The 19,551-nt window shown below is 45.1% G+C and overlaps 1 protein-coding gene across 2 annotated transcripts in view; it reads right to left on the reverse strand.

The window, feature by feature from the left end:
• Nucleotides 1–19,551, reverse strand: part of CCND2 (cyclin D2) — a 45,748-nt gene that overhangs the window by 24,767 nt on the left and 1,430 nt on the right. For both annotated transcript variants that reach the window (XM_019544207.1, XM_019544206.1), the window contains exons 2-3: nucleotides 18,864–19,079; nucleotides 15,866–16,025 (exon numbers count right to left, since the gene is read on the reverse strand). In XM_019544207.1, the coding sequence (XP_019399752.1) occupies nucleotides 15,866–16,025; nucleotides 18,864–19,079 (376 nt within the window). The remainder of the gene's footprint in view (nucleotides 1–15,865; nucleotides 16,026–18,863; nucleotides 19,080–19,551) is intronic.

Consider the following 19,551-nt stretch of genomic DNA (forward strand, 5'->3'; position numbering starts at 1 on the left):
CAACATTGGTGAGAGAGTGGGGCCGTTTTTCCCCCATGCCAGCAGCAGCTTCTGCCCGGCTACTGCTTAGCGTAGGTGGGGAGTGTGGAGCAGGCATGATGTGGGCCAGGGTCAAGGCTGTGCCCGTGGTTCCAGCTGGTCTGCCCAAGCCAGGGTGAGTCTGGTGCGGGCACAAGCTGGGCTGGTGCTGTGCACTGTTGGCAGTGGCGGGCAGGAGCCCCAGGGTGCGTAGGCTCCGGGCTGTTGTGTGGGGGTACTGACCAGCTTAGAGGATGCCCATGCGTATGTGGCCTTCCCTGGGCCAGCTTCTTTGCAAGCGTCCCTTCTCCCCTGCACGGCAAAGCCATACTAATTCTCAGGCTTGGAGGCAATGGCCTCAGGAGTTCACCTATACCACACCCCCAGCCCAGGCCCTGCAGCCACCACTGCTGCAAAGGCCCATCAGCTTCCACAGCAAATGGCAGGGGGAGCGTGGCAGGCCTGGACCAAGGTGTCACCAATCACGAGAGTAAAGCAGAGTGGAGGCTCCAGTAACCAGGGCTGTGGGTGCTACAAGCTGCTACCAGCAGCAGCCACAGCCCTAGGGCTCAGTGGGCCTATCTGCCCTGCCCTGCGTGTAGGGAGTGCTGCCACCCTAGGATGCACATAAGTGTGCATCTCCCCCATGCACACCCCAACATGCCCAAATATCCTCCCCCACAAACCCCACCCTCCCCACACACAATCACACCCCACAAAGAGTGCTCCTACCCACACCCCCCTCTGTCACATGGCACACCCCTACATCCAGCCCCCCAACAATATACAAGAGTAAGACTTTATTTTGAGCTACTCTGCAATTGCTTTTATATACACTATGCAAGCACACATAAATAAGGACAAAAATATTTTTTTGAAATAAAGATAGATGTTTGATTTTTAGTATATGGTTTTTTTCTAATTCCAAGATGGCAAACCCCTCTTCCCAAAAGGAGTACTTCTGGGGGCAAGGGGAGGGACTTCCAGTAGCACACTGAATTGGCAACTAACAGAGTCAGGGTGGATTTGATTTAACTTGAATCGATTTAAATCAGCAGTCAGAAAGCCTCAATTTAATCACTGTTTTCTACCAAAAGTGCATTCTTGTTGTTTGACATCCTCAGTTCATTTAACTTCTTGAAACTTTGCACTTTTAGAGGGAGGTAAGGGCTTGGCTCTGCATACACAATCTTGCAGCGAGCCATAGATTTCATAGGCATTACGGATGGAAAGAACCTCATAAGATCATCGGGTCTAGCCCCTGCTTAAGGGGCAGGAAGTCAGCTAGGCTCAGATGACCCCAGCAAGATAAGCATCCAAGTGTTTCTTAAAGGTATCCAGAATAGGTGCTTGCACCACTTCTGGGGGAGCCTATTTAAGACTGAGACAAGAGGGCTGATGGGCAGGTAATCCAATGTCTTTATCGCTCATCTCCACATATTGCTGTTAACAAGGATGTTATCTCTGGAGACAAATCCACAATTTGAGAATTGAAAGTAAGCATCACAGTGATGCTTAATGAGTCTTCTAGACTGAGCACTGGGTCCCTTTGGGTAGAGTGGTTTTTTTTAATCTTTACTAATCTATAGAGAAAGCTCTTGGGAACCCTATAAGATTGGGCCCCTAATATAACACATGGCCTGTTGTGACTTATTTATAAAACTTTTCTAAAAGAGTTATACGAATATATTGTATCAAATAGTTTCATCATTTCATAGTAGCTAGGGTAAGGAGGGACCTGAACAGATAGCCTGACCCTCTGCCACAGGTAGGAATGAATGCTGTGTTCACAAGACCCCAGACAGGTGATCATCCAACCTCCTCTTGAATTTACTCAAGGTAGGGGCAAGGACCACTTCCCTGGGAAGTTGGTTCCAGATTTTGGCCACCCTAACTGTAAAATATTGCCTTCTGATCTCTAACCTAAACCAATTCTCCATCAGCTTATTACCATTGTTCCTCATCACCCCAGGTGGTGCTGGGGAGAAAATGGCTCTACTTATTTGTTGTTGATCTCCCCTGATGAGTTTGTAGGCAGCCACCAGGTCCTCCCTCAGCCTCCTCTTGCTGAGGCTGAACAGGTTCAGGTCCATCAGTCTCTCTTTGTAGGACGTGTCCTGCTGCCCTCTCACCAAGTGGGCGGCCCTCCCCTGAACCCTCTCCAGGCTGGCCACATCCCTTTTGAAGTGCATCATCCAGAAGTGGATGCAGTACTCCAACCGTGGCCTGACCAAAGTCGCATACAGGGGGAGTATCACCTCTCTGGACCGGCTTGAGATGCATCTTTGGATGCACGACAAGGTATGGCTGGCCTTGTTGGCTGTGGTCTGGCATTGGCGGCTCATGTTCATCTCCAAGATCCCTTTCTGCCTCTGTGCTTTCAAGGAGGGAACTCCCCAGCCTGTATGTATGCTGTACGTTCCTTCTCCCAAGGTGCAGCACCCTGCATTTATCTATGTTGAATCCCATCCTAGTCTCATCTGCCCACTTTTGTAGTCTGTCTAAATCTATTTGCAGCCTCTCTCTCCCTTCAACTGTGTCCACCTCGCCCCACATCTTAGTGTCATCAGCAAACTTGGACAGCGTGCTTTCCACCCCCTTGTCCAAGTCGCTGATGAAGATGTTAAACAGTGCGGGCCTGAGGACCGAGCCCTGGGGTACACCCCACTGCTCACATCTCGCCAGGTTGAGTACTACCCGTCCACTACTACTCTCTGGGTGCGCCTTATCAGCCAATTTTTTACCCATCCAACTGTGTGGGCACCAATGCCACAGTCGCTTAATCTATGAGGATGGGGTGAGAGACAGTGTCAAAGGCCTTCTTAAAGTCTAGAAAGACTACGTCCATGGTCCAAGGATTTAGATACTTGGTCATAAAAAGCAATCAGGTTGGTCAGGCAGGACCTGCCTCTGATGAACCCATGCTGATTGCCCCGAGCATGATCTCCCCTGCAGGCCCCCCACAGATGTGCTCCTTGATTATTCTCTCCAAGATCTCCCACACCACCAAGGTGAGGCTTACAGGCCTATAGTTACTTGGGTCCTCCTTCCTCCCTTTCTTGAAAATTGGGACCACATTAGCCAGTTTCCAATCCCCTGGCAGCTAGCCAGATGACCACGAATGCTCATACAGCTGGGCCAACAGCTCTGCGATGACCCCTGCCAGCTCCCTCAATTAGTATAATAGGAAGTTATAATCCCTATTTCATGATGATATGTTTGAGCTTTAACATATCTTAAATTAAAACTATATATAGGTTTATTTTTCTAAAAAAAGCATCTTAACCAAAAAAAAATTTAAAAATATGATTAAATAATCTGATTTTTTGAAAATCATTGATTTTTATGCACCCTGCACAGAGTAGCTGTGGGGACAGCTTGCCCTCTTCCAGGGAAGGTGTCCTGTTGTGCATCAGTCGTCTCTTGGTTTAGTTAGGGATGATGAGGTCAAAGAGAGTTAGGAATCAGTCCAAATACTCAGCCAGAATGGTGGTAGCTTTACTGGGAGGTCCTAAGAGTTGGGGGACATGATAGGAAGTCTTCATAGAGACTCCACCTAGAGCAGGGGTTTTCAACCTTTTTGGATCAGTGTACCTCCAGCGGCTAGATGCAGAGCGGGGCTGGAAGTGGTGCACAGCTGAACACAGAGTGGTGGCAGCCGCTGCATGCGAGCTTCCCTCTCCCCCCACATCCCCCGGGCCCCCTAGGGCCTTCTCAAGTGCCCCTGCAGGTACGCATACCCCCAGTTGATAACCCCTGACCTAGAGCACTGAGGACCCTGGATGTTAAAGGAAGGTTACCATCCAACCACCAGCTGCTGCACATCCTACACAGAGCTCATGGCATTCTCCATCGGAAGATTTGGAACTCTTCACACTTGTACAAAAAAGAGAGCATTCATCGCATCTCACAAAACTCTCAGGAGGTAGACAGTCATTACTACATCCAATTCTACAGATAGCCAAACTGAGAAACCCCATGGTTTACCCACCAATGTTGCACTAAGTCAATGAGAGCCCAGGAAGGGCACCAGGGACACCCCATTCTTCACTGCTAGCTGTGTGGTGGCAGAAAGGGTGAACTCAGACACACCAGTGCATACCTGGAGTAACTGCACTGAAAAAAGGGAACAACACTGGCATATCTAAAACTGGCCTAACATGTTATCTCATGTGAAGCTTTCTATATGTACCTACCGATTCTGAGTCAAACCCTTAGCTCCTTATTCAGGGCAGTCGCATACGCCTGAACTGTCAGTAGAACTCCCTGTTGCCTTCAATAGGTAACTGTGATTAAAAATGCACAACACAGCCTTCATTTTTATTTAGCTTTTATCTACTCCTTATTCAGTCCAGCCCACTGAGTAAAAATTGAGTAAGGGCCTCAGGACTTACCTAAAGACACGTACCAGGGATAGATAAAGACATGTACCGGGGCAGATATATTGTGGCCTATTGTCTCCTAGGAAAACCTGTGTCAAAGATGGGTGTGTTGGTAAAATCCAATTTTCCAAACAGAAATGGCTCCAAAATTCATACAAAAAGGGTGTTTTTACCAATGTGTAAATGTAAAATGCATGAGTGAGTGTCCAAGACCCACTTCCAGTCCACGGAGCAAATAACAAGCGTGTATTGAAAAAAAAATGTTCAAACCCACATTTACAGTAGAGGCAGAGTGTCACCAGATATGCTGTCATTTATACCCTTGGAAATCCAGAGTAATTCTGTTGACCATGCCTTCATTTCCACCTTTGAAAGTCCAGCAAACTCCAATGCAATGGAACTCTTTGTCCTTCCATACACGCTGGTGGTACTCCACTCCTCAGCAGATGTGAAAGTAGGATAAGCCCATAGACTTCAGTGGCTTGATAAACATAAAAATACTCTTGATTTACAACTCCTGTGGAGAAGGCCTACTGTGTTCAGTGGAGATGCTCCTGATTTATTCTGATCTTGCACAACCAGAATGAGGCCTAATGGTTCTTAAAGAGGATGTCAAAATATGGTAAAATACGAGACTTACCATATAATTTCTGGCAGGGTGGAACATATCCAGTATAATTCCACTGACTCAATGGGGTGAGCTCTGCTTTACTGGTGTAATTTGGAATGTGGATCTAGTCTTAATTTTCCAATTACCAAGCAACATCATCAGGCCATGTAAAAACAGACACTAACTGCTTTCAGTCTGCTCCTCCCTTCCTCTAGTGAACTCTCTCACTGACAGACTCCATCAGAGAGCCGCCCAGCATGCACAGAAGCAGAGTCAGGGTTAAGAATGAAACTCTGTGTCCCCCATCCCACTGTGCTAACTGTAGGTGCTGCAGGAGCCCTTAAACAGAGGGAGCTCATACATACTGGGACTCGAGCTGGGCACAACAGGCCGAGTAAAGGGTGAAATTCCAGACTTCACTCTGAATCTCCTTGCCTCATAGGGGTTTACGTCAGACCCTTCACGTTACTTGAATGCAGTTTCTTTCGTGGTTTATTTTATATCTACGAGTTATGTAGTCTCAGAAACTCTCCTCCTACAAAGCCGAATAAAGAGCCACAGTGCCCCTGCCAACTAGCACTGCTGTAGGTCTGCTTCCACGTGTGGTCACATGAGAACATTTCTATGCCCAATAACCTTGTTAGTTCCCTTAATGTCATTCATAATGCAAATGAGACAGCAAGCGAATGGCTGGAGGCCCAGAGTGACTAAAGCTCAGCATCCAAAAAGTCTTACACTGCCTCTAGCTCTACACTAACTTCCCTCCATAACAAGCACCATAAACTTGGCTATCAAAGCTACACATGCCCAGTCTTTGTTGTACAACAGGCAGCGATTTGTATCACTGGCTTCTATTTTTAGCATATTAATTAACTACTGCAACTGGTGAGGCAAGTGTCTCCAACTGGAGAGTGTGGCGCCATTGTCTGAAGTCATCACCTCATCTCGCGCTATTGAAAATCATGGCAGTGACCTTCCTGCTGATATGAATTTAACCTGACATGGCCACAAAGGACCAGGGGGCGGTGCACCAATTTTGTGCACAAGGTTCTCCACATCACCCTGGACCCTATTAGTGTGGAAAGAGCTCATTCAAAGAAAAGGAGCCACATTGTGCTGGGCCACCTAGAGGGTTGAATAGAAAAGGCTGAGGAAAAGAGCAGGCAGCAGAATAAAGGCTGTAAATTAACATATTTCCATATTCAAGCAAAGCAATAACGACGTGAAATGTTTGCCAAGGTGCAACGAAAGCATAAATATTAAGCGCCATATCTGAGGGGGCGCAGGACCCCCCTTGGAGTCCCTCACATTCAAAACAAGCTTTTTGTACAATGCTATTTTCAAATACAACCCTCCTGCTTTGCTTACCCCTGCCTGCCCCCAAAAACGACACTGAGCCAAATCTTGACATCCTTACTCAGATTCTATCCAGGCAAAAACTCCTCCTGGAGTTGAGCCAATCATTTTCATGACTTAAATATAAATTAAAAAAAAAAGAAAGAGAAGGGAGGGAATCAGTATTTGGCCTTTAAAAGAGACAGTTCTAATTTCTTGATGGAGGTGAGGAATACTGAGTTCCAGTGGCGGTCCAACATAAGCAGTTAGATATCCCTGTCAACATCATGGGCCAAGTTCTCCTGTCAGATGTGTGTGTGGCTTGCTTGCTGAAGTGCCTGAGAAGCCACTGCATATATCTGAGGGAAGAATTTGACCCTCCATCGTCATCGTGATTTATGGGATTGCAAAGCAAAGTACAAAAGAGGCTGAATGAATGTGAGGGCAGCATTCTGAAGGGCTGCAATACAAACTGAGCAGCATGACAGTGCTAAGAAAAAAGCAGATGAGAAACCAGGAATCATTTAACTTTCTGTTCCCACCCAGGCAATGTTCACGTGGAAGCTCACTGTCAACAACATATGTGCTGCCTGATTGCCTAAGGACCCCAAACACTTTAAAAGCTATGGGCCAGATCCTGCAAAATACTGTAAAGTTCTGTAGGATTGTCAATGCACGTCACCTTTCACAATCAAACAACTCCTGTGCAGCCAGCTCTAGGCTGGAAGGCAAGACCGAAGGTAGACAAACAGCAAACGGTTTGACAAAGCTAATATACAAGAGGATGATTAGGAAAATCTGCACTCCTGCAGATCAGGCACTTTGTACTGATCTGGGGATGATGGCAAGGGTTTTGTGCACAGGTTTGTTTGTTTGCTCTAAACCAAATGTGTTTGTGACATGGTCAGGCTCTAGGACCCTGTAGACAGATACAGAACTATCCAATTGGATTACCCATTTTGCCACACCAGATGGGTCATGACCTCCAACCCAGGGCAATGCAAGGCTGAGAGCAGATCTGAAATAAGGTGAATTAAAGGCAGGGGCAGAGAGGTTCTGCAATGCAAAGTCAATAATGGGAACCCCCCAGAAAGGAGAAAAGTTTTAAAAGCATGCAGTAGGCACAAACACATTGTGTCAAATGTGAAGCAGAAACACTACTTCAACAGTTACTTTTCATTACTGTTCCAGTTTTAACTTTTAAATGATTAATTTCATTTATACGATTTGGTAAAAAAAAAATAAAAAATCTCTCTCAGTGCTACAGTCTTCACTTGTGGCTGGCTGATGTCCCTACTGAAGTCTCTAGAAATATTATCTTCACCAGGGCTGCAGTATTGTAAGTGGACTTAGACATGTAAGGTGTGTCCACACGAGCATGTAATGTGGCACGTGGTGCCACAGACCCGTCTGGGCTGCTGCACACCGCATGCGCCACACATGCAGGCATTCACCGTGTCAAAAAACACACACCTAGAAAAAGGGCAGCATATGTGGTGGCAGTGTGCATGGTCCAAAATGGGAGCCTGGCTGGCTGGAGCCATGCCCTGGCTGGTGGCCAGGCTCCCTGCTGCTGGATTGCCACGGCTACAATCCCTGGAGGCCCCCAGGACCCCAAGTAAAGCTGCTGGGACCAGGCAAGGTGCTGACCCCAGCTTCTCCTACCTCACCCAGGGCAATGCTGTGTGCCAGAATGCATGGGCATTCCTCAGAGACAAGCAGCTGTTTGTCCCCAGGGAAATGTACAATCCCGCTTGTGGGGACATGTCCCTAAATGCTATTTGATTCCACCCTGCTTGAGACCCTGAAAAACTGTTAATATGAAAGATGAGTGTGTCCTTCTCTCCGTTTTTTTGTAATCCAAGCTTAAAGGGTCACCTGACAGTAAGTTACAGGAGTAAATGAATTAATGAATTTTCAGGGACTTGAACAGGGTTGAACAAAATCACACTTAAAGTGTCCAGGTCCACCTAAAGACCCAACAACTGGGACAGAATCTGCCCTAAGTGCTCTGCTTTCTTTCTGAGCTTTAATACATGACATTTTAAGTACTTTTGTCCTAATTTCCCTTGTTTTGTATTTTTTTTAGGATGCTACCTTTTTTTTGCCCATGTTGACTATTTTTGAAAAAGGCAATGCCAAATTATTCTTTAGCTCTTAAAAAGGATATACCTGTGCCAAGTACAACCGAGCAAAAGACTACTGAACAAATATGATACAGATTTAAGCCTGTTAATATTCTAAAAAAATAGCATGGTCAGAGACCTAAGCTTGTTCTTACTGAGTAGTCCCACTGGTCTCAAAAAATCTGACTGTACAAGTCAGGTGAATAAGATTTGGCCCCACATGAACTTTTGATCCTAACATCTTGATGGTGGACCCATAAAAAGCAGTCTGAACGCTAATGTTTGGAGTTTTAGGTGCAGCCTCTTATATGAGACAAAGGGAGAAAAGTATTTTCAATATAGCCCATTTTTACCATGACCCAAAGGTATGCTTCATGGTCATCTGGCAGCTGCTCAGCTGATAAAAAGTTCTTTCCTGGCTCTGGAGCATCTGGTACAAGGCTTCAGAAGCCTCTAAGGGAGAGAAGGCAGGCTGGATCCTCAAGTAGCATGTGCGTGTTGGGGGTATAGGACAGTCATCTCTTCAGTCTCTATGCTGGAAGTGCAGAAAGCAACTCCTGTGCATCACTGGGGGTACAGACTGGAGTTCCAGAAGATCCTGGAGCCATGGATCTTCCCTGATCACCCAGTGCCCAGGTGCATGAACTGTCTGCAATGGTCCATGGTGCCTTGCAGCATGATAGAGAAGAACCCCTGCAGGTACTTCAAATTAAAACAGAATTTAAAAGAATGTATGTGTGCACCTGGCCATGCCCTTTGTGTTTTATGGATGCTTTAGACAAGATACAAACTAGCAGATCATAAGTTCTGCATTGTGGGTGGTTAATATACTGATAATTATTACCAGATCAGCAATAAGAAACCCTCACCAAGGATCACCACTCTCCCATTCCCTGTACTAATGGAATATCCAAAAGTCAACTCCATGGAAGTTTGTGAAATTATGCCTGTTTACACCAGCTGAGGACCTGGGGCTGAGGGTTTGTAAGTGATGGATTCCTTCTGCTATTTTCCTTCCGTGCATCTTCCCACTCACAAGTCCAGCAGAGGTGGGGGTTTGCCTCTTTAGCCTTCTGTAAAATGCCACTCATTACCGCCATCTTAAATCTCATTGATCAAAACTGTCAAACCTAAGGGCGTATTCTTCATCAACTGCTCCAATGTGCAACACTGTTAGTGCCAAGGGGAGAGAGAGACTTTGTGTGGTGACCTTATAATCTGACATTTCAGATGCAGTGATACTACATATGGAGCCTGATCCTGTTTCCTCTGAATCCAATGTCAAAACATTAACAGTAGCAGGAATTGGCTCTCATTCATTCTGCCATGAAACCTAAAACATTGATAAAAACCACCTTTCCCTGTACGATCAAGCATACTTCTCTGCTCAGTAGTGTAAGTAATGGGCGGGAAACAGGGCACCAGCTTTGGGTGACAACCTGGAGAGAGATACAAAAATAGCAGCCACCACTGTCCTGGCCACTGTCCTATGTGCCACTGCTGCCCACAACACAAAACAGCCCAGCTATACCTCTGTCCCTTTACCCAGTAATTCTGGATGGCTTATTCCTCTTTCAGACTCACTCTGTACAAGAAATAACGATGCAGCCATTGCCACTTCACAACGGGTGCTTTTCCTTCCAGAAGATTAATACATACGGTTACGCGCTCGCTGCCTTCATATTTTTCCACTGATGTTAAAAAATCCAGGCTGCTGATTAAATTTACAACATAGCACCACATATTCTCTTTTACAAGGCTCATGCTTCACAGAGCTGAACGCAATGGCTCTCAGACACGCAGAAAAGGGATGGAAGGATGAATGGAGATTAAGCACCACAGAGGTGGCCCAGGTTGGGTACTGAGGGCCAAACACACCCCTAAGAGTTACAAGGTAATCTCTGTGGTCACCCAGTGCTGTCTATCCACTCTTGCAGCCTTTGCTCAGACAAAACTCCTTCTTCACATTTGCCTGGGTAAGGATTTCAGGATTCGGCTCAGAAGTTAAAAAAATAAAATCCCTCTCTCGGCTCTAGCATGTAGATGTTGAATGTTCCCAATGACAGTGGGCTGAGGTCTGGCAGTCAGTACAAAACTGCCTTCAAATGTACTTTTACCATCTCTCTCTCAGGCTCCCAGTCATTCAGACTGAAGCTCCAAAGTGGTGTAATGCCCCTTAATGCTTTTTGCTGATAACATCTCACCTAGCTTAGAACCCTGATAGAGGGCAGATGAGCAACTACTGAAAACAGCAAAGCTGAGTAAATGCTGTTTCTTAGCATAGCCAGTAAGTCTGAAAGATTTCTAGCTTTCAGTCTTTACCTCTCAGTGTACACAGAAAAATAACTCTGCAAACCCTGCAGTGGAACAACCAGACCTGTGTTATGATCTGGGACTGGGGACTCAGGGCCCAGCCTGGTTTGGCTAACTCCCCTTCCATCCAAAACCCTACTCATCTGTAGGTTTTGGGGTAAAATAGAATTGCCCTATACTAAACTACTAGAACTTCTTGCCTCCAATATATAGGAAAATCACATGAGGTAAGAGCTAACATTTTGACTCTGAAGGACCTGGAAGAGGGGAAACAAATGGAGATTTAAAGTCAATAAAATCATGAATGCTCCTCTTTCTGCTTTCAGGTTGGGATGTCCAGCACATCATCTGTAACGGATGAATTTTCATACTCCTCAAGGACCGATTCTGTGGCTTGGAGTGTGGGAACTCCAGGCAGACAGGGCAACTCAAGTGAAAGAACAGGTCCAAGTTGTGGAGGGCTGTGGGAAGGGACAGAAATGGGGCCAAGTGTGCCAAAATGAAGGAGGTAAGGGAAAAAAAAGTAGATGGAGATAAGGTTAGGGAGGTAGCATGGAGCATGTCCCTAAGTGAAACAGGGAGCTAGGAAAGGTGAAAGATAAGCAGTAGCCTAGTTCGACTCTGTAAAGGGAAGAGTCTGGTCACAAAATGTTGGTGTCTGTGAAATTTCAAGGGCATAAACGCTAGTCAAGGCAGGGAATGAGTAAGAAATGGCAAAAGATTTAGACAGAAGCAGGGTGTCCAGGAAAGGATGAATTCAGTGTTCAGGTGCTGGCGATAGGCAGATTTGCAGATGAGAGAGACCTGGAAGGTCAAAAAAGGGATCAAGGATGACCCTGAGGATTATGACCCTGAGGCATTTTAAAGGCTGAGACCTAGGTTCTGAAAAGCAGTATCAGAATGAGAGAGGAGGAACAAAGAAAACTTTTGCCCACAAGACACTCCAGTTCTTCCAAGTGTTCAGTAACAGAACGGTAAGGCGTCACCAGCAATAAACAAGAAGAATGGGTTACACTTATTCTTATCAGGAACGGCTTTGTAGACCTCACGATGAGTTGGATTTCAGAAAACATCCCTGGAGACAAGAAGGATGAAGATGTAGGAAAACAAAAAGGTAACAGAATAAGTGAGAGAGAGGTGTAGAACAAGGTACATCCATATCAATGTGACATTCTAGGTAGATAAGGGTACTGGGGAGTTCCAGCAGAGCCAAGTCAGGTAACAAGGGAGAGATCCGTTCCCTTTCTGAGCTGTTCTCTTGTGAAGGCAATCCTGACACCCATCCTTTACCTTGAATTCCCATCCAAAACAAGCAATGGTTGCTTGGCACAACCTCACTGCCTCTGCTGACAAAAAAAAAGGGATCATGGGATTGTGGTCATGACTGGGGAGTATGACTGGTTAGCTGTTGCAGAGGCAAATGTTTGGCAACTTTGATGAGAAGCGTCCACCAGAAATGAAAATGGATCCATTGGAGAGCTAGGACTCCAACTTGAGGCAGAAAGTGAAGGGGTCACTAACGTCTAACCTGAGACATTAATGAGGAAAAAGTGATTGATAGTAAAGAAACCTTCACTGAGCTTAAACAGGAAATGAAGAGATGGTCAGAGATCTACAATCAATGATCCACACTCAATGGTAGTCATTAGCCACCCAGAAAGGGTCAGTCTTGGTAGTGGGAAAAGGTCAAAAGCCAGGCTAGAAGTTAAGGGAGCTGGACTAAGAGAGACGGCTAAAGGTTGAAGGAGGCCACCCTGCTGAAAAAGGTCAAATGGGGGGTATAAAACAGTAGTTTTTACCCAAATTGAGAGACAGCATTAGTCCTGAGTGAGAGAGGGAAAAGAAATCAAGTGCAGATGCAGTGACGAATGATGGTGATGAGGCAAGGGACAAGAAAAAGAGAACAGCTGAAGGGGGGAAGGCTAGTGCCTTTCTCTCCATACATGAGGACAGTAATGGCTCTGCAGATGGACATGGTGAAAAAAGCATATAATGGAAATGATGTGGCATTTTCTGTAATGCAAGAAACAGCGTGCAAACTGACAGCAGGTTGTTAGTGAATATAGGGGAATGAGGCCTCTGGCCTTGAAGCTGCAGGGACATTATGTGTTTTGATGATGCTGGGAAAAAAATGTATTAACCTCCTCACAGAAACTGGCAAAAACCTAGAATTGGAAAGGACCTGAAGAGTCATCCAGTCCAACCCCTTGCACAGCTGCAGGAATGCACTGTTCCTAAACCAATCCATTTGGGATAATGGGACTGGAAGAAAAATAACCTCCACAACCAGCTTCATGAACCTAGTGCCAATCCATGGACACTTAGATGCTAGGACCACTGAGATTTGAACCCAGAGCAGCCAAACCAGCTGGTAGGGTCAAAGTCTGTGGCACCACTGGGCAGATGGTTAGACACCAGCCCGAACCCAGCCTTGTTCCTCTTGGCTACCTGACTCCTTATCAATGTCCTCATGGGAGGGACCTAGGGGCTTGCAGTTTCCATACCAGAGGGACCATAAAACACCTCCAACTTCCTGCAGGACTTGTCCCAGCAATAAAACTCCTGTATGTGCTTCAGGACATCTGCCTGGCTCCTGCCTGATCCCTGCCTTGCTGCAGTCTCTGCCCCTGCCATGTTTGGACCTCCTGGCTCTGATCTTCCATCTGCTCTGACCACGACACCACCTCAAACCCTCAGCCTAATGATTCAGACTGCAATGGATACCTGGTGTGACCCCTAGCTTGCCTATGGTAACACACTAAGTGACCATCCACAGCCCAGTCGATCCTGAAAGAAGACAGCTTTTCCATATGATGAACTGGGCTTTCTGTATGTCCTGGTGAACAAGGCATTCTGATACGCTCTTTTCAGGAACAAGAAAAGGAATTTAAGCTTCTGAATATGATCCATGTATTGAGGAGCACAGAAGGAAATGCATGACAGGAAGGCACAAACTGGTCAAGGGCTGAGCAAAGGGTGGAGTTGTGGATATAGGGAACATGAAGCCATCCAACACAGAATTAACTGAGGGAGACTGCAGACAGATTAGTGACTCAGGACTGTTTCACAAACTATAGTCCATGGCACTCCAATGGTTCACACTAAGAATGCAAATGGGGAACTGGATATTGAAGTCTAGGAGAGATGGGCTCAAGACAGAATGTCTTTCACTCTCAGAAACTGGCCCACTGGCTTAAAAGCTGAAGAACCACCACTTAAGATAACAGCAACACAGAAAAGGTAGGAATAGATCAGTTTGGGAAGACTGACATCCAGGGGCAACATGTTGGGGTGCATGTGCACCCCCTGAGAGCGGGGGTGCACGCCTGTCAGGCCACACTCCCTGTTTAGCTGGCGGGAGCACTAGTGACCCCCGCAAGCACTGGCCGGGGAGCGGGACCACCAGCAAAAGCGGTCGTTGGAGTTCCAGAAGTGACGTAGCCGCTTTTTGTTGAGTGTGATTGGCCACCGGGGACCCCTCCCCACACTGGTCAGCAGGATTGGCTGCCGGGGGACTCAAGAGGCACCAGACACCCATGTCAACACCAAATAGGTTTAAAGACAGACCATGAATGGTAAAATTTAGTCAAGGATATAGTAATTCTTGGTTGAAAGAGGTGGAAGAACTGCCTGCGAAAAGTCGGGTTTCCACCAGAGAGTGGAAGTCCTGAGCAAAACCCTAGTGACGAGACTAGATGCAGTTAAACCAGTACACAGCTGACAACAATTGATAAATCTGGAAGGAAAGAGATGCTGGTAAATACTAATACTAGCAGGTAAAATACCAAGTGATCTTATTGTCTTCAAGCAATATGTCCACTAAACTCAGTAAAGTCTTGCTTCAATGTGGACTGAAAGCAGAAGGAGAAGGAAAGGAAGGAGTATTAAAAAAAGACAAGTAATTTTGCACTACAACTAAGAAAAGGTAAATGTGCAGATGTGATGGTCAGCTATGAGTCTGTCACACCTCAGTCAACAGTATATGAAAATATCTATATATATTCATCTTTCAATGGTCAGAAAAATAGTTCTATTAAGAGGATATCAACTTACATAGTCCATAAAATTATTCTTTAAATAGAAAAATCTGAACCATTAGCAAAATTAGTCCACTTTGAAAAGTTGTAAATTTTCAATGTTTATATCAGGGCGGCACCCAAAATTCTAAATCAAGAGTAGCACCCCACTAAGCCATGTCCTATGACACCCGTAGCTGGAAGCAATCCCTGTTCTGTAAAGCCACATACACATTCTGAGCCGTGACATGACCTCTAATTCTACCTCTCTCAGAGGTTGAATGATTAGACCACCTGCAAGTAACATACCTGAATTAACAAAAGCATGATGTGCAATTTCAATGTGACGCTCAGAAAGCTTAAGGCTGAATGTTTAAGCTTTAATTTAAAAGAGAGATTTTTAAATAAGTTAATTAAAATATTTTGAATAGTTGTAAACAACTAAAAAGACTAACTGTTTACTTGGAATTAAGTGGCATTTTAAGTGTCAAAAGTACAAATTAAATTTGATTTGATGTTAATTTCTTGTGCTTCAGTAACTTAGTACTATCACAGGTTATATAAGTTTATTATTTTACTTTAGCACTGTCCTGTTATATGACCATTTAAATTGCTTCTCATTCATAACGCTAAAGTTGTACTGGATCTGATGATGTATGCAATCTTCAGAGACCACATCTGACTTCCTAAGCAATTTCTTAACAGGCAACAGCAACTCCTATTTTTTTACTGTGCTACGCCTGTCCTCATAAGCAATTCTTAGAAAGAGACGAGATAAGCAGAAAACCATAAGGTCTCCCTACAGAAGTCCTTGGATACGCTTCCGTTAACTTCAATGAGATCAGAATGGGATCACTCCATTGTTGTTCTCAAATGCAAGAATTCTGCATGAACACACACACAAGTCCAGGCCTGAATAAGCAGCCATTAGGCAAGTATTCCCATTGGCTTCACTGGGATTTAGGGATACGGGGACTGGGCCCTTTCCATTACTTTTTTAAGACTAATCTTTCTTTCTATGCACACCAAAAGCAGCAATCAGTGACCCGAAACCGCTTGACATACCTGTAGCACAAAGGGCAATAAATGTTTGTGCATGTTTCCGGATCAAAAGCAACTTGTCTTTAGGCAGAGGCAGCTTCCTTAGAATATGTTCAATGAAATCATGTGGAGTCACCGCTGCAATGTTCCACTTCAACTTGCCCAACACCACCAGCTCCCATTCCTGAAGGAGGCAAAAAAGGGAAAATGATAGGCAAACAGGGGGGAGGGAAGGAGAATAAAAGAACTCACTCATTTTACTGATTGCAATTATATCACTAGTAAATTGGTTCTGCCTGAACATTTTTTTCAATATGCCCTGAAAGCTTTGAAGTTGTTGACTTTATTCTTTTTATTCCGTTTTTTTTTTCCCAAATACTGAAAATGTCAAGCTCCACTGAAAGTAATGAGGCCTGGCAGCTCCTGCCAACACTTTTCCTTTTTTTGTATCCAGTGTTGAATGCCCACCCAGAAAGTTTAGCCTGAAATTAGATATTGCCAAGGTCACTGTGGTCCTTTCCTAGTAACTTATTTTAAATGGCTATAGCCCTTAATTTATAGCCATGTAAAGCCTTACGGAGTGCTGTGCCCACAAATAACTAAAAGCATACATTTTTTTAAACTGCAAAAGTTAGCACCACCATGTTTTCTTTACAAGTGCATTTGGTATGTCATAAACGTCCTTAGATAAATCAGACGATTTCTGCTCTCTAAAAGTAAGTTTTGTAGAAGGGAAATAAATGCACATCACATCTGAGAAGAAGCCTTACAAATAACCTGGCAATCAACTACAGAGGGTCCAATCCCAAACTGCTTCACTCCCAAGGCTCCCAATGAAGCCAATGGAAGCTCCGGATGGGCAAAAACTGTTTATACCCATAAGCTGCTCATGTCCTGACAAGTGATTGTGCATGAAAATGGCATCTTCTCAATCAACAGATCAGTTCCTTCCTTGCACTTTGAACAATATTTGCTGATTTTAAAGTCTAAAGAGAGTTTTCACTGCCTTTTACTCCTATTTACCCAGCAGAGTCAACACAGCTCAGAGTGAGGGCGCTGGATTCTGCTCTGCCTCGCGCATCTTCAGAGTTATTAACAAAGTGCCATTTACAGACTCTTTTTGCTTGATGATGTTGGTTCCTAAAAGGACCCAGCATGAGTCCTGGAGGCCAGGTTCAGTTGGCAGGGTTGGCAACTTGAAAATAACTTCTTTTTACTTCTGGACTGAGCAGACTTGCACCCGCATTCCTGGAAGGAACCCCACAAGGCCATTCTTACAGTGGCTTTTCAGAACAGAGCTCTGCTTTACTAAACAGCAGTTTAGCTACAAATATTCCTATTAGGATAATATATAAGCCTTGAAACCTTCTTCCCTCAGATCTCATTACTATTAAAATGGGTCGAGAACTGTTACCTGAAACCAGTCCTGAGTAACTTCTCAAGGAAAAAAAATCATAAACTATTTTAATAAAATGTCAAATAAAATGTCAATGAATGATTAATGACAATCAGTTATGGACTGATCTTCCAAACACTTTCTACCATAGTCCTGGATGTAAGAAAGCATCCTAACTCAGTATAGTAGTTTAAGCACATGCTGAACTCCCAATGAAGTATAAATAATTAAGTATGTCTGTAAGTGTTTTTTTCCAAGTGCAGCCATGGTATTAACTGTCTTGATTAATACCATCCATGAGACAACTAAATGGTGTAAGCACTAAGTGGAGCTGTGGTTGTTGAGCAAGATCCTTGCTATGTACCAACTAGATCTTCAAACTTCCTTATGTCAACTCCCACTGCCTTCAATGGGTTTTTTATACAAGTACTTGTCAGCTCTGGCCCTTTACACATATAAATTAGGAACTGTACAAACAGAACCATCTGATTGAAACATGCACCCTCATAAAATAACACTGACCACCAGTCTAGTGCAATCTGCCTTGGAAGTGCTTTGCAAATCCTAATTATGTAATCAAATTGCTGTTGGATGACAGAGACTTTTTTTTCTCTTTTCACTCCATAAGAGCTGGCCGATAATTCTACACAACAGCAGTGGGTGCCAGTAAGGTCACCATTATGACTGAATACCAAAAAAACTACAGTTACAAAAGCTATAAGAGGCAGAAGGCAGAGCAGGGTGGCATCTGAAGAGACAAAATGGTTCAGAGAGACAGGAACTTTCATAGGCAACAACCTATTCCCTTAACATCTAGTAATTTGTTAAATTCAGAGCATGAAGGACCTGGTCCTCTACCCACTGGAATCATGGGAAAGCCTCCACTGGCTTCAAGAGAAACATAATCCAACCCAAAATGAAAGTTAAGATATGGCATCAATGCTCATTAAAATTGTTTGAATGTGAATTTTCCAAGGGGTGATGAAAGCCACCATGTATTTTATTTTGTACCTAGCCAAGGAAAAAAGTCCCTCATAGTTCAGACAGTGCCTTTGAAACTGAAAGCAGAAAGGAAACTGAAGAGAAAGATCCTGGCAGTGGTTCAAAGGTGAAGTCATTTCTACTTGTGCATGTTTGACACTGGATGGCAGTGCAGCACCAGAAAGTAAGCACCTTTAAAAAGAACTCTGCTCAGAAAGTTTCGTTCCCATTTAAACACATGTACATATATGTATGTGCATGCCAGCAAAGAAGAGTTCTTCTATTAAAAAGATGGATACAGCTGTAAAAAGTATGCAACCATCCCTACAAATGCCCCAGAAGGACACTTGCTGGTCCTGGGATCCATGAAATAAATGGAAAAGGGCTAGGAGTCTCCAATACCTGACAGTGTAAAAAATGCAATGTTTTAAAAGCAGGGTGTTGCCCCCCACTCCAGGAATCACCTTAATGGTCATAAAAGGGGTTTAGATGGATGACTTTGGCTCATGGGCAGAAAGGTCTTGAACTGTTGGAATACTTTGGTACAAATGAAGGCTGTGGTTTAAGTTGGGTGGAGAGAGTGAGTGGGGGGAGGAGGCTGTAACAGTGGGGCGCGCTGAAGGTAGAGGCTGGGGGGCTGCTTACCAGCAGCTCCTGGGGCTTGATGGAATTGTCCGTGTATATGCAAAGCTTCTCCGCAGTGAGGGGGATGGTTTCTTTCAGCTTGGAAGCCAGGAACATGCAGACAGCCCCCAGCAGCTGCAGATGGCACTTTCTGGTGGGCACCACAGCTAAAAATCGGTCCAAGTAATTCATGGCCAGGGGGAAAACCTCTTCTTCACACTTCTGCTCTTCACAGACCTGCAAGCAAGGAGGAGGGGGAAGGAGAGAAGAGCAGTACAGGGTGGAGAGGAAAGAAGAACAACAAAAAATGAATGCTCACATGGAGGGGAGCAGGGAGAGGGGCTGCAGAGGGGCGCTGGGGCAGGGCTGCCCGGGTGGGGAGACTGGCCTCTCGCATTCCTGCAGTTCATTCACTAAGAAATGAATTCAAGGCACTGTGTGGGAGCCCAAAGCGTCAGCTTGGGCAACCCCACGATGCTCATCTACCTACATATACATGTATTTTTCACCCTTCCTCTGCTTTTCTTTTGGCCTTTTTGGATTTCGTCACATTTTCCAAAAATCCCTAAAAATCCCCCCGTGGGACATAGCCCTCCTGCTCCTGCGGGGCTGGCACCCCCGGCCGCCCTCCCACCTTGCGCCCCCCCTGCAAAAATCCCCCGTGCGGGGGCTGCGCCCCTGCCCCGCGCCCACCACGCGCCCGGGGGCG

The sequence above is a fragment of the Crocodylus porosus genome, unplaced genomic scaffold, assembly GCF_001723895.1.
Source record: "Crocodylus porosus isolate Cpor-Errol unplaced genomic scaffold, CroPor_comp1, whole genome shotgun sequence".
In the NCBI taxonomy this organism is placed as follows: Eukaryota; Metazoa; Chordata; order Crocodylia; family Crocodylidae; genus Crocodylus; species Crocodylus porosus.